This window comes from Phasianus colchicus, chromosome 1, assembly GCF_987193195.1.
Source record: "Phasianus colchicus chromosome 1, bPhaCol1.hap1.1, whole genome shotgun sequence".
NCBI lineage: Eukaryota > Metazoa > Chordata > Aves > Galliformes > Phasianidae > Phasianus > Phasianus colchicus.
The window spans coordinates 195,722,315-195,735,966 of record NC_143436.1 but is presented as its reverse complement, the minus strand read 5'-3'; the positions used below and the strand labels follow the sequence as shown (position 1 = coordinate 195,735,966).

Here is a 13,652-nt window from a genome sequence, read left to right as displayed (position 1 = left end):
AGTGTCCCATGGGACTCCCACTAGGGTGACAGTAGGGTGCCCATTGGGGTGCTACTGAGGTACTCACTGGGGTGTCATTGGGTGTCATTGGGATTCCCATTTGGGTGCCATTGTGGTGCCCATTGGGTGCCCATTGGGTGCCCTTTGGGGTGTCATTGGGGTACTCCCTGGGGTGTCATTGGGGTGCCCCATTGGTATACTCGATTGGGGTGCCACTGGGGTGCCATATGGGGACCCATTGGGGTGCCATTGGGATTCCCACTGTGGTGCCCATTGGGTGCCCTTAGGACACCCAGTGTAGTGTCCCATGGGATTCCCACTAGGGTGACATAGGGTGCCCATTAGGGTGCTACTGAGGTACTCACTGGGGTGCCATTGGGGTGCTGTTGGGGTGCCACTGGGGAATAATGGATTGGGGTGCTATTGGGGGTGCCATTGGGATTCCCAGTGGGGTGCCATTGGGGTGTCATTGGGTGCCCATTGGGGTGTCACTGGGGTACTCCCTGGGGTGTCATCGGGTTGCCCATTGGAGTGCCCCATGGGATTCCCATTGGGGCACCCATTGGGATTTCCACTAAGGTACCCATTGGGGTGCCACTGAGGTGCCACTGGGGTACAATCGATTGGGGTGCCATCGGGGTTGCCATTGCGATGCCATTGGGGTGCCAGTGGCTGTCATTGGGGTGCCATTAGGATTCGCATAGGACTACCCATTGGGGTGCCCCTTGGGGTGTCATTGGGATTCCCATTAGGGTGCCATTGGGGTGCCACGGGGTTATAATCGATTGGGGTGCTATTGGGGTGTCATTGGGGTGCCCACTGGGATTGCCATTGGGGTACTCATTGGGATTTCTATTGGGGTGCCATTGGGGTGCCATTGGGGTGCCCTTTGGGGTTGCCACTGGGATTCCCATTCGGGTGCCACTGGCTGTCATTGGGGTGCCATTGGGATTCCCATTGTGGTTCCCATTGAGGTGCCATTGGGATTCCCATAGGGGCACCCATTGGGGTGCCATTGGGGTGCTGCTGGGGTATCATCGATTGGGGTGCTATTGGGGTGTCATTGGGGTTGCCACTGGGGTGCCATTGGGTGTCATTGGGATTCCCATTTGGGTGCCATTGTGGTGCCCACTGGGTGCCCATTGGGTGCCCATTGGGGTGTCATTGGGGTGCCCCATTGGTATACTCGATTGGGGTGCCACTGGGGTGCCATAGGGGGACCCATTGGGGTGCCATTGGGATTCCCACTGTGGTGCCCATTGGGTGCCCTTAGGACGCCCAGTGTAGTGTCCCATGGGATTCCCACTAGGGTGACAGTAGGGTGCCCATTGGGGTGCTACTGAGGTACTCACTGGGGTGCCATTGGGGCACCCATTGGGATTCCCATTGGGGTACCCACTGGGGTGCCACTGGGATGTCACTGGGTCACCCACTAGAGCGCCCACTGGGGTGCCAGTGGGGAATAATCGATTGGGGTGCCATTGGGATTCCTACTGGGGTCCTTGGGTGCCACAGGGGCACTGACTGGGTTGTCATTGGGGTGCTATTGGGGTGTCACTGGGATTCCCATTGGGGTGCCATTAGGGTGCCCACTCAGGTACCCATTGGGGTGCCACCGGGGTGTCTTGGGGTTCCCATTGGGATCCCATTAGGGTGCTATTGGGGTGCCATTGGGGCACCCACTGGGTTGCCCATAGGGGTGCCCACTCAGGTATTTATTAGGGTGTCACTGGGATTCCCATTTTGGGGTGCTATTGGGGTGCCCATTGGGGTTCCCATCGGGGCACCCATTGGGGTGCCCAGTCAGGTTCCCATTGGGGTGCCACTGGGGGATTTTGGGGTTCCCATTGGATTGCCCATTGGGGCACCCATTGAGATGCCTATAGGGTGCCATTGGAATCCCATTGGGGTGCCACTGGGGTGCTATTGGGGCACCCATTGGGATGCCCACTGGGGTCCCCATTGGGGTGCTACCGGAATTCTCATTGGGGTGCTATTGGGGTGCCCAATGGGGTTCCCATTGGGGTTCCCATTTGGGCACCTTTTGGGATACCTCCTGGGGTTCCCATCGGGGTGCCCATTGGGGTGCCCACTCAGGTACCCATTAGGGTGCCACCGGGGTGTTTTGGGGTTCCCATTGGGTTCCCACTGGGGTGCCATTAGGGTGCCTAATGGAGTGCTACTGGGATTCCCATTGGGGTGCCCAGTAGGATTCCTATTGGGGTGCCGTTGGGGCACCCATTGGGGCACCCATATGGGAGCCACTGGGATTCCCACTCAGTAACCCACTGGGATGCCCACCGGGGTGCTATTGGGGTGCCCATTGGGATGCCCACTGGGGTGCCCATTGGGGTGCCACTGGGATTCCCATAGGGATGCTATTGGGGTGCCACTGGGGTGCTATTGGGGCACCCACTGGGGTGCCCATAGGGGTGCCCACTCAGGTATTTATTAGGGTGTCACTGGGATTCCCATTTTGGGGTGCTATTGGGGTGCCCATTGGGGTGCCCACTCGGGTACCTACTGGGATGCCCACCGGGGTGCTATTGGGGTTCCCATTGGGATCCCATTGGGGTGCTATTGGGGTGCCCATTGAGGCACCCATTGAGATGCCCAAAGGGGTGCCCACTCAGGTCTTTATTGGGGTGTCACTGGGATTCCTCTTGGGATGCCCATTGGGGTTCCCATTGGGGCACCCATTGAGGTGCCCACTCAGGCACCCATTGGGGTGCCATCGGGGTGCTATTGGGGTTCCCATTGGGGCGCCCATTGGGGTGCCCACTCAGGTACCCATTGGGGTGCTATCTGGGTGCCTTGGGGTTCCCATTGGGTTCCCATTGGGGTGCTATAGGGGTTCCCATTGGGGCGCCCATTGGGGTGCCTACTCAGGTACCCACTGGGGTGCTATCTGGGTGTCTTGGGGTTCCCATTGGGTTCCCATTGGGGTGCTATTGGGGTTGCCATTGGGGTTCCCATTGGGGCACCCATTGGGGTGCCTACTCAGGTACCCATTGTGGTGCCATCGGGGTGCTATTGGGGTTCCCATTGGGGTGCTATTAGGGTGCCCACTCAGGTACCCATTGGGGTGCCATCGGGGTATTTTGGGGTTCCCATTGGGTTCCCATTGGGGTGCTATTGGGGTGCCCATTGGGGTTCCCATTGGGGCACCCATTGGGGTGCCTACTCAGGTACCCATTGTGGTGCCATCGGGGTGCTATTGGGGTTCCCATTGGGTTGCCACTGGGGTGCTATTGGGGCACCCATTGAGATGTCCACTGAGGTCCCCATTGGGGTGCCACTGGATTTCCCATTGGGGTGCTATTGGGACACCCATTGGGGTGCCCATAGGGGTGCCCACTCAGGTATTTATTGGGGTGCCACTGGGATTCCCATTGGGGTGCTATTGGGGTTCCCATTGGGGCGCCCATTGGGGTGCCCACTCAGGTACCCATGGGGGTGCTATCTGGGTGCCTTGGGGTTCCCATTGGGTTCCCATTGGGTTCCCATTGGGGTGCTATTGGGGCACCCATTGCAATGCCCATAGGGGTGGCACTGGGACCCCATTGGGGTGCTTTGGGGTGCTATTGGGGCACCCATTGCGATGCCCATAGGGTTGGCACTGGGACCCCATTGGGGTGCTTTGGGGTGCTATTGGGGCGCCCCCTGTGATCAGCACTGTGGTGGCCCTGGGATGTGCCCCCCCAGGTGCCACCCATCCCCTCCCCTCGGTGCCACCCTCCCCGTCCCCCCGGTGTCACCCAGCGCCGCGTCCCAACCCTGAGTCAATATTGACTCTGCGGGGTGTGGGATGAGGAAGGGGGGGGAGGGGTGGGGGGCTCTCAGGTGGCACTTTGAGGACGGTGCCACCCTATAGGGCGGGCTACGTGCCCTATAAACGGAGCCGATCCCACACCCTGGCGGTGTCACCTTTCCCGTGGCACCAGGACATCCTGGTGACGTCCCACCCCCCCATTCCTCCCCCCCCCTTTTGGGTCCCGCACCGCTGACCCCATAAGCAGACGTGGCGCACCGCCATTGTCACCCATACGGGACACCCGGGGACATTTGGGGTTGCACCCGGGACACGTTGTAGGGTCCCCGCTCAGCTCCGAGCCTTTGGGGTCTGTCGCCTCTCTATGGGGTCCCGGCCAAATCCTTGGGGTCTTTTCTCAGCCATACGGGTCCCACATTCACCATGGGGACCCCTCCTCATTATGGGGTCCATCACAGGGGTCCCCAGTCACCCAGCACCCCTCCTTCCTATAGGGCCGGCGCTGACCATGGGGTCTTCGCTCCTTATAGGGTCCCTCCACGCTATGGGGTCCAATTGGCCACAGGGGTCCCCACTTCCTATAGGGTCCCCACTTCCTATAGGGTCTCCACTTCCTATAGGACCCCTCCTCACCATGGGGTCCCCATTCACCAAGGGGTCCCCACTTCCTATAGGGTCCCCACTTCCTATAGGATCCCTCTTCACTATGGGGTCCCCATTCACCACGGGGGTCCTCAGTTGCTATAGGATCTCTCCACACTATGGGGTCCAATTGGCCATGGGGGTCCCCACTCCCTATAGGGCCCCTCCTCAACATGGGGTCCCCATTCACCACGGGGGTCCCCCCTCCCTACAGGACCCCTCCTCACCCTGGGGTCCCAATTCATCACAGGGGTCCCCACTTCCTATAGGGTCCTATAGGACTCCTCCTCACTATGGGGTCTCCGTTCACCATGGGGGTCCCCACTTCCTATAGGGTCTCCACTTCCTATAGGATCCTTCCTCCCTATAGGGTCAGCACTCACCATGGGGTCCCCACTCCCTACAGGACCCCTCCTCACCCCGGGGTCCCATTGGCCATAGGGGTCCCCACTTCCTATAGGGTCCCACTCCGTACAGGACCCCTCCTCATCCTGGGGGTCCCCACTCCCTTCAGGACCCCTCCTCACTCTGGGGTCCCATTGGCCATGGGGGTCCCCACTTTTTATAGGGTCCCCACTCCCTACAGGACCCCACCTCATTATGGGAGTCCCCACTTCTTATAGGACCCCTCCTCACCATGGGGTCCCCATTCACCAAGGGGTCCCCACTCCCTATAGGACCCCTCCTCACTCTGGGGTCCCATTGGCCATGGGGGTCCCCACTTCCCATAGGGTCCCACTCCCTACAGGACCCCTCCTCATCCTGGGGGTCCCCACTTCTTATAGGACCCTTCCTCACCATGGGGTCCCCATTCACCAAGGGGTCCCCACTCCCTACAGGACCCCTCCTCACCCCGGGGTCCCATTGGCCATAGGGGTCCCCACTTCCTATAGGGTCCCACTCCCTATAGGACCCCTCCTCATCCTGGGGTTCCCCACTCCCTTCAGGACCCCTCCTCACTCTGGGGTCCAATTGGCCATGGGGGTCCCCACTTCCCATAGGGTCCCCACTCCCTACAGGACCCCTCCTCACCCTGGGGGTCCCCACTTCTTATAGGACCCCTCCTCACCCCGGGGTCCCATTGGCCATAAGGGTCCCCACTTCCCATAGGGTCCCCACTCCCCACCCCCCCCCCACGACCCCCCACCCCCTCACCTTGATGCTCTGCACGCAGCTCTCGCTCCCCCCGGCTCTCACCCAAACGCTGACGCTCCCTTTGCTGTAGCTCACTTTCCAATCCCGATCGCTTTCGCACTCCTCCCTGAACGCGACGAAATCGCGATCGTCGGGAATCTGCACGCTGTCGCGACACGACATGGCCCGGTGGGGGGGGGAGAGGAGGGGATTTTTTAGGAGGTTATTGGCAATATTAGGGGAGGGGGGGGGGGGGGAGGAAATCCCAAAGCTGCTCTCCTTATGGAGGGATCCCGGTACCCAACGCCATCCCGGGAAACGGGGAGCGGCGCTGCGCCGTGCGCGATGGGCGGGGAGGGGGAGGGACAAAAAAAAGGAGGGGGGGGACGGGGGGGGGGGGAGGAGCACCCCCCATTTGCACACCCGTGTTTGCACACCCATGTTTGCAAGCTCACAGGTGCACAGCTCCATTTGCACACCTCCCTTCCCCATCCCCCGTGCGCACAACCCGTTTTGGCACGCCCCTATTTGCACGCCCCCGGCTGTGTGCAGCCCCTGTTTGCACGCCCCGATTTGCACACCCCTATTTGCACACACCCCCCCCTTCATCCCCTCCCTTTACCCAACCCTATATCACAACCTCATATCCCCATCCCATCCCCCAACCCCATTACCCAACCCCATACCCAACCCCATATCCCCATCCCATACCCTAATCCCATTACCCAATCCTATGTCCCAATCCCGTACCCCGATCCCATAAACCAACCCCATACCTCCATCCCATACCCCCATCCCATTCCCCAACCCTATATCCCAATCCCATTCCCCCAATCCCTTTCCCCATCCTCATTCCCCAGCGTCCCATACCCAGCCCCATATCCCAATCCCATACCCCCATCCCATAAGCCAACCCCATACCTCCATCCCATACCCCAATCCCATTACCCGACCCTATATCCCAATCCCATTCCCCAATCCCTTTCCCCATCCTCATTCCCCAGCATCCCATACCAGCCCCATATCCCAATACCATACCCCCATCCCATTTCCAAATCCCATTACCCAGCCCCATATCCCAATCCCATACCCCCATCCCATACCCCAACCCCATACCCAACCCCATACCCCCATCCCATATCTTAATCCCATTACCCAATCCTGTGTCCCAATTCCATACCCCGATCCCATAAGCCAACCCCATAGCTCCATCCCATACCCCCATCCCATACCCCAATCCCATACCCAAATCCCATACCCCCATCCCATTACCCAACCCTATATCCCAATCCCATTCCCCAATCCCTTTCCCCATCCTCATTCCCCAGCATCCCAAATCCAGCCCCATATCCCAATCCCATACCCCCATCCCATTTCCAAATCCCATTACCCAGCCCCATATCCCAATCCCATACCCCCATCCCATACCCAAATCCCATAACCCAGCCCCATATCCCAATCCCATACCCCCATCCCATACCCAAATCCCATTACCCAGCCCCATATCCCAATCCCATACCCCCATCCCTTACCCAAATCCCATTATCCAGCCCCATATCCCAATCCCATACCCCCATCCCTTACCCAAATCCCATTATCCAGCCCCATATCCCAATCCCATACCCCCATCCCATACCCAAATCCCAAATCCAGCCCCATATCCCAATCCCATACCCCCATCCCATTTCCAAATCCCATTACCCAGCCCCATATCCCAATCCCATACCCCCATCCCATACCCAAATCCCATAACCCAGCCCCATATCCCAATCCCATACCCCCATCCCATACCCAAATCCCATTACCCAGCCCCATATCCCCATCCCATCCCCCATCCCATACCCAAATCCCATTACCCAGCCCCATATCCCAATCCCATACCCCCATCCCATACCCAAATCCCATTACCCAGCCCCATATCCCCATCCCATCCCCCATCCCATACCCAAATCCCATTACCCAGCCCCATATCCCAATCCCATACCCCCATCCCATACCCAAATCCCATTACCCAGCCCTTCTCCCCCCCCCCCCGTGCGCACGGTCCTATTTGCACATCCCCGTTATCCCACTGAGATTGGGAATGGGGTGGGATGGGGATGGGATGAGAGAGATTGGGATTGGGGAATGGGGATGGGATGGGATGGGAATGGGGCAGATAGGGATGGGAATGGGATGGGGAATAGGATGGGAATGGGATGGGAGAGATTGGGTGGGATGGGATGGGATGGGATGGGGGAGATGGGGGTGGGGATGAGGTGGGGAATAGGATGAGATGGGATGGGATGGGATGGGATGGAGGTTGTTGGGATTGGGGGATGGGGATGGAATGGGGAGATTGGGGTGGGAATGGGGTGGGGATGGGATGGGAGACTGGGATGGGAGACTGGGGGATTGGGATTGGGGGATGGGAATGGGATGGGATGGGATGGGATGGGATGGGATGGGATGGGATGGGATGGGATGGGATGGGGTGGGCTGGGATGGGATGGGATGGGATGGGATGGGATGGGATGGGGTGGGATGGGAATGGGATGGGATGGGATGGGATGGGATGGGATGGGATGGGATGGGATGGGATGGGATGGGATGGGATGGGATGGGGGTTATTGGGATTGGGGGATGGAGATGGGATGGGGATGGGATGGGGATGGGAATGGGGGAGATAGGGATGGGAATGGGATGGAGAATAGGATGGGAATGGGGATGGGATGGGATGGGGATTACTGGGATTGGGGGATAGGAATGGGATGGGGAGATTGGGAATGGGGGATGGGGATGAGATGGGAGATTGGGAATGGGATGGAATGGGATGGGGAGGAATGGGGTGGGAGACTGGGAGATGGGAATGGGATGGGGGTTATTGGGATTGGGGGATGGGAATAGGATGGGATGGGATTGGGGTGGGAGTGGGGTGGGCATGCGATGAGAGACTGGGATGGGAGATTGGGATTGGGGGCTGGGAATGGGATGGGATGGGATGGGATGGGGATGGAGCTTATTGGGATTGGGGGATAGGAATGGGAATGGGGATTGGGATTGGGGGATGGAAATGGGATGGGGGAGATAGGGGTGGGGATGGGGTGGGGAATAGGATGGGAATGGGATGGGAATGGGATGGGAATGGGATGGGATGGAGCTTATTGGGATTGGGGGATGAAATGGGGATGGGGAACAGGGATGGGAATGGGGTGGAGAATAGGACGGAATGGGATGGGAGAGATTGGGGTGGGATGGGATGGGATGGGATGGGATGGGATGGGATGGGATGGGATGGGATGGAGGTTATTGGAATTGGGGGATAGGAATGGGATGGGGAGATTGGGAATGGGATGGAATGGGATGGGGAGTAATGGGGTGGGGGAGAATGGGATGGGAGATTGGGATGGGAATGGGATGGGAGATTGGGAATGGGTTGGGGGTTATTGGAATTCGGGAATGGAAATGGGATGGGAGAGATTGGGGTGGGAATGGGATGGGATGGGATGGGAGACTGGGAAGGGAGATTGGGATTGGGGGCTGGGAATGGGATGGGGGAAAGGGATGGGAATGGGGTAGGGAATAGGATGGGAATGGATTGGAAGAGATTGGGGTGGGATGGGATGGGATGGGATGGGAGGAATGGGATGGTAGGTTGGGAATAGGAATGGGATGGAGAAAATGGGATGGGAGGAATGGGATGGTAGGTTGGGAATAGGAATGGGATGGAGAAAATGGGATGGAAGGTTGGGAATGGGATGGGAATGGGATGGGGAGAAATGGGATGGGAGATTGGGATGGGAATGGGATGGGGAATAGGATGGGAATGGGATGGGGAGGAATGGGATGGGAGATTGGGATGGGAATGGGATGGGGAATAGGATGGGAATGGGATGGGAGACTTGGAATGGGATGGGGGTTATTGGGATTGGGGGATGGGAAGGGGAAGGGAGAGAGAGAGATGGGAATGGGGCGGGGAATAGGATGGGAATGGGATTGGAGATTGGGATTGGAATGGGATGAGGGAGATTGGGGTGGGAATGGGGTGGGGATGGGATGGGAGATTGGCATGGGATGGGGGTTATTGGGATTGGGGGATGGGAATGGGATGGGGATGGGATGGGAGATTGGGAATGGGATGCGGAATGGAAATGGGATAGGGAGGAAGGGGATGGGGGATTGGGGGATGGGAATGGGGTGGGAGGAATGGGGTGGGAGATTGGGATGGGAATGGGATGGAGGATATTGGGATTGGGGGATGGGAATGGGGTGGGAGGAATGGGATGGGATGGGATGGGATGGGATGGGATGGGATGGGATGGGATGGGATGGGATGGGATGGGATGGGGGTTATTGGGATTGGGGGATGGGGATGAGTGGGGATGGGGAGATTGGGATTGGGGGTTGGGAATGGAATGGGGGGAATGGGATGTAATGGGATTGGGGAAATGGGATGGAAGATTGGGAATGGGATGGTGGAAATTTGGGTGGAGGGGAATGGGTTGGGGAGGAATAGGGTATGGGTTATGGGAATGGGAATGGGGGGTGGGATTGGGGGATAGGATTGGGATATAGGGTTGGGCAATGGAGTGGGGGTATGGGATTGGGGGATGGGATGGGGGTATGGGATTGGGAATGGGGTTGGGTAATGGGATTGGGTAATGGGATTTGGGTATGGGATGGGGATATGAGGTTGGGTATGGGATGCTGGGGAATGAGGATGGGGAAAGGGATTGGGGAATGGGATTGGGATATAGGGTTGGGTAATGGGATTGGGGTATGGGATGGAGGTATGGGATGGAGGTATGGGATGGAGGTATGGGGTTGGGTTATGGGATCGGGGTACGGGATTGGGACATAGGATTGGGTAATGGGATTAGGATATGGGATGGAGGTATGGGGTTGGGTATGGGGTTGGAATATGGGGTTGGGTAATAGGATTTGGGTATGGGATGGGGGATGGGGTGGGGTTATGGGATTGGGATATAGGGTAATGGGATGGGGGTATGGGATGGATGTATGGGGTTGGCTTATGGGATCAGGGCATGGGATTGGGTCATAGGATTGGGTAATGGGATTGGGATATGGGATGGGGGTATGGGGTTGGGGGATGGGATTTGGATATGAGGCTGGGATATGGGGTTGGGTAATAGGATTTGGGTATGGGATGGGGGATGGGGTGGGGATATGGGATTGGGATTGGGGTTGGGTAATGGGATTGGGGTACGGGATGGGGTATAGGGTTGGGATATGGGATGGGGGGATGGGAAGGGGGGATTGGGGTGTGGCATATTGGCACACGTGGGCACGCACGCACTTGCGTGTGCTGACAGGTGAGCGTGTGTGGGCGCCCCGTGCACGCACGAGGCGGTGCGTGTGAGACACGCGCAAACCCCGCGGTGCCCCCGGCCGGGATTCGAACCCGCGTCTCTCCCGGGTCCAGCCTTCGCACCGCCCCTCTACGGGGGGCACGACCGCTTCCGGTCAAACCCCGGAAGCGTTGCTTGTGCGCGCTGCGCTTCCGGCCACGCCCAGGAAGTTGGACGCCTTGCGGTGCACCCTGGGAGCTGTGGTGTTTTTTCGTGACGTCACCACGGCGGAGTTATCGCTGCGAACTACGCCTCCCGGCAGCCTTTGCGCGCCGGCGGCCGCCATCTTGTTTTACCGGCGTGAGCGCTGAGCCGGGGCGGTTCGGTGCCGGCGGCTCCGCGGACGATGCTGGCCGCCCTGTGGGGCCGCCCGCCGCCGCCGGGCCTGGCTCGCTTCGTCGGGCCTCGCCGGTGGTTCCGTGCCCCGCCGGCCGCTCGCGGGGATCCGGCGGTGAGCACCGCGGCCGAACGGCTCCGTTTGATCCCGGCAGCCGCCGCCAGAGGCCGCCGCCATCCCGTGAGGACGACGAGCGCGGCGCTGCCTTGGCGGGAAGCGACCGCGGGGGGGCGGCTGTGCGGGGACGGCGCCGGGCCGGGCCGTAACTTAACGGCTGAGCCTCGAGGGGGACGGAGCGGCGATGGAAAAACAGCCCCCGGCAGCGGGGCGGTGTTGGTTGCGCTGGGCGCCGTGGCGGCGTGCTTCGGGAGGGAGCGGTCCGCCAAGGGTGGGTATAAAGGGGGGGGTGGGGGGGGGAGCTGCTGGGGGGTCGTTGGTGGGGCGGGGGGGGGGGCTGAGGGGAAGCTGGGGGACGGCGGTGGTTGTGGGGGGGGAAACGGGGGCTGGGGGGCAAAAAGAGCAACGGCTGGCCTGCGGTTCATCAGCAGTTGGCCTGTGGTTGCCCGTGGGCGAGTAGTGTGCTCCCTGGTGGCCAAAAAGGGCAGTGGTTGGCCGATGGGTGACCAGCAGTTCGTCAGTAGTTGAGCAGTGGTTGCCCATGAGCCCTGGTGGCCAGAAAGGCCCATGGTTGGCCAATGGTTGCGCATGGGCCAGCAGTGTGTCCTGGTGGCCAAAGAGACCAGTAGTTGAGCTATGGTTCATTAGTAGTTGAGCGATGGTTGCCCAAGAGCAACGGTTGACCAATGGTGACCAGTAGTTCATCAGTAGTTGAGCAATGGTTGCCCATGAGCCCTGGTGGCCAGAAAGGCCAATGGTTGGCCAATGGTTGCGTATGGGCCAGCAGTGTGTCCTGATGGCCAAAGAGACCAGTGGTTGAGCTATGGTTCATCAGTAGTTGAGCAATTGTTGCCCATGAGACCTGGTGGCCAGAAAGGCCAATGGTTGACCAATGGTTGACCAGCAGTTCATCAGTAGTTGAGCAATGGTTGCCCATGAGCAACAGTGTGTCGTGGTGGCCATAAAGGCCAGTGGTTGACCAGAGTTTGACCAGCAGTTCATCAGTAGTTGAGCAATGGTTGCCCAAGAGCCCTGGTGGTCAAAAAGAGCAATGGTTGACCAATGGTTGACCAGCCATTTATCAGTAGTTGAGCAGTGGTTGCCCATGGGCCAGCAGTGTGTCCTGGTGGCCAGAAAGACCAGTAGTTGACCAACGGTTCATCAGTAATTGGCCAATGGTTGCACATGGGCCAGCAGTGTGTCATGGTGGCCAAAAAGAGCAATGGTTGACCAATGGTGACCAGCAGTTCATCAGTAGTTGAGCAATGGTTGCCCATGGGCCAGCAGTGTGTCCTGGTGGCCAAACAGACCAGTAGTTGAGCTATGGTTCGTCAGTAGTTGAGCAATGGTTGCCCATGAGCCCTGGTGGCCAAAAAGAGCAACGGTTGACCAATGGTGACCAGCCATTCATCAGTAGTTGGCCAATGGTTGCCCATGGGCCAGCAGTGTGTCCTGGTGGCCAAAGAGACCAGTAGTTAACCAACGGTTCATCAGTAATTGGCCAATGGTTGCCAATGGGCCAGCAGTGTGCCCTCGTGGCTAAAAATGGCAATGATTGGCCAATGGTTGACCAGCAGTTCATCAGTAGTTGAGCAGTGGTTGCCCATGAGCCCTGGTGGCCAGAAAGGCCAATGGTTGACCAGTGGTTGACCAGCAGTTCATCAGTAGTTGAGTGATGGTTGCCCAAGAGCCCTGGTGGCCAAAAAGAGCAATGGTTGACCAATGATTGACCAGTAGTTCATCAGTAGTTGAGCAATGGTTGCCCATGAGCCAGCAGTGTGCCCTGGTGGCCAAAAAGAGCAATGGTTGACCAATGGTGACCAGCAGTTCATCAGTAGTTGAGCAATGGTTGCCCATGGGCCAGCAGTGTGTCCTGGTAGCCAAAGAGACCAGTAGTTGACCGACGGTTCATCAGTAATTGGCCAATGGTTGCCCATGAGCAACAGTGTGCCCTGCTGGCCATGAAGGCCAATGGTTGACCAGAGTTTGACCAGCAGTTCATCAGTAGCTGACCAATGGTTGCCCTTGAGGGAGCAGTGTGCCCTGGTGGCCAAAAAGGCCAATGGTCCCCTGGGGGCCATGGCACAGTCGTGGGCAGCGGGGTGAGGGTGGTTCTCCTCTCCTCCCCTCCGCACCGCCCTGGGGGGATCAAAGCTGGAGCACTGCTCCCAGTGCTGGGCTCCCAGCTGGGAGCCACGGGGATCCGGCTGGAAGATGCGTTAAGGCACGTGCAAGGTGAGCTGCCAAAATGCTGCTGGCCCGTCCTGGAGCAGCAGAGGAAAAGAAACACCGAGGTTTGCAG

At 58.9% G+C, this 13,652-nt stretch overlaps 2 protein-coding genes across 7 annotated transcripts in view; one reads left to right on the top strand and one right to left on the bottom strand.

Moving 5' to 3' along the window:
• Positions 1-10,991, bottom strand: part of STARD10 (StAR related lipid transfer domain containing 10) — a 28,219-nt gene extending 17,228 nt beyond the window's left edge. The window contains exons 1-2 of one of the 5 annotated variants that reach the window (XM_090134194.1): positions 10,845-10,991; positions 5,570-5,714 (exon numbers count right to left, since the gene is read on the bottom strand). Coding sequence is in view for 2 of the 5 variants with exons in the window: in XM_090134192.1 (XP_089990318.1) it covers positions 5,570-5,731 (162 nt within the window). In the remaining 3 variants the exon portion in view is untranslated. Of the gene's footprint in view, positions 1-5,569; positions 5,835-5,971; positions 6,072-10,844 lie in introns of those variants that run through there. The other 4 variants (XM_090134195.1, XM_090134196.1, XM_090134192.1 and 1 more) reach the window with 4 other exon arrangements.
• Positions 10,992-11,183: 192 nt separating this feature from the next.
• The window catches only part of CLPB (ClpB family mitochondrial disaggregase), a 43,816-nt gene continuing 41,347 nt past the window's right edge, over positions 11,184-13,652 (top strand). Inside the window, exon 1 of one of the 2 annotated variants that reach the window (XM_090134190.1) lies at positions 11,184-11,621. In XM_090134190.1, coding sequence (XP_089990316.1) covers positions 11,243-11,621 — 379 coding nt within the window. In that variant the 5' untranslated portion in view covers positions 11,184-11,242. The remainder of the gene's footprint in view (positions 11,622-13,652) is intronic. The other variant, XM_090134189.1, reaches the window with a different exon arrangement.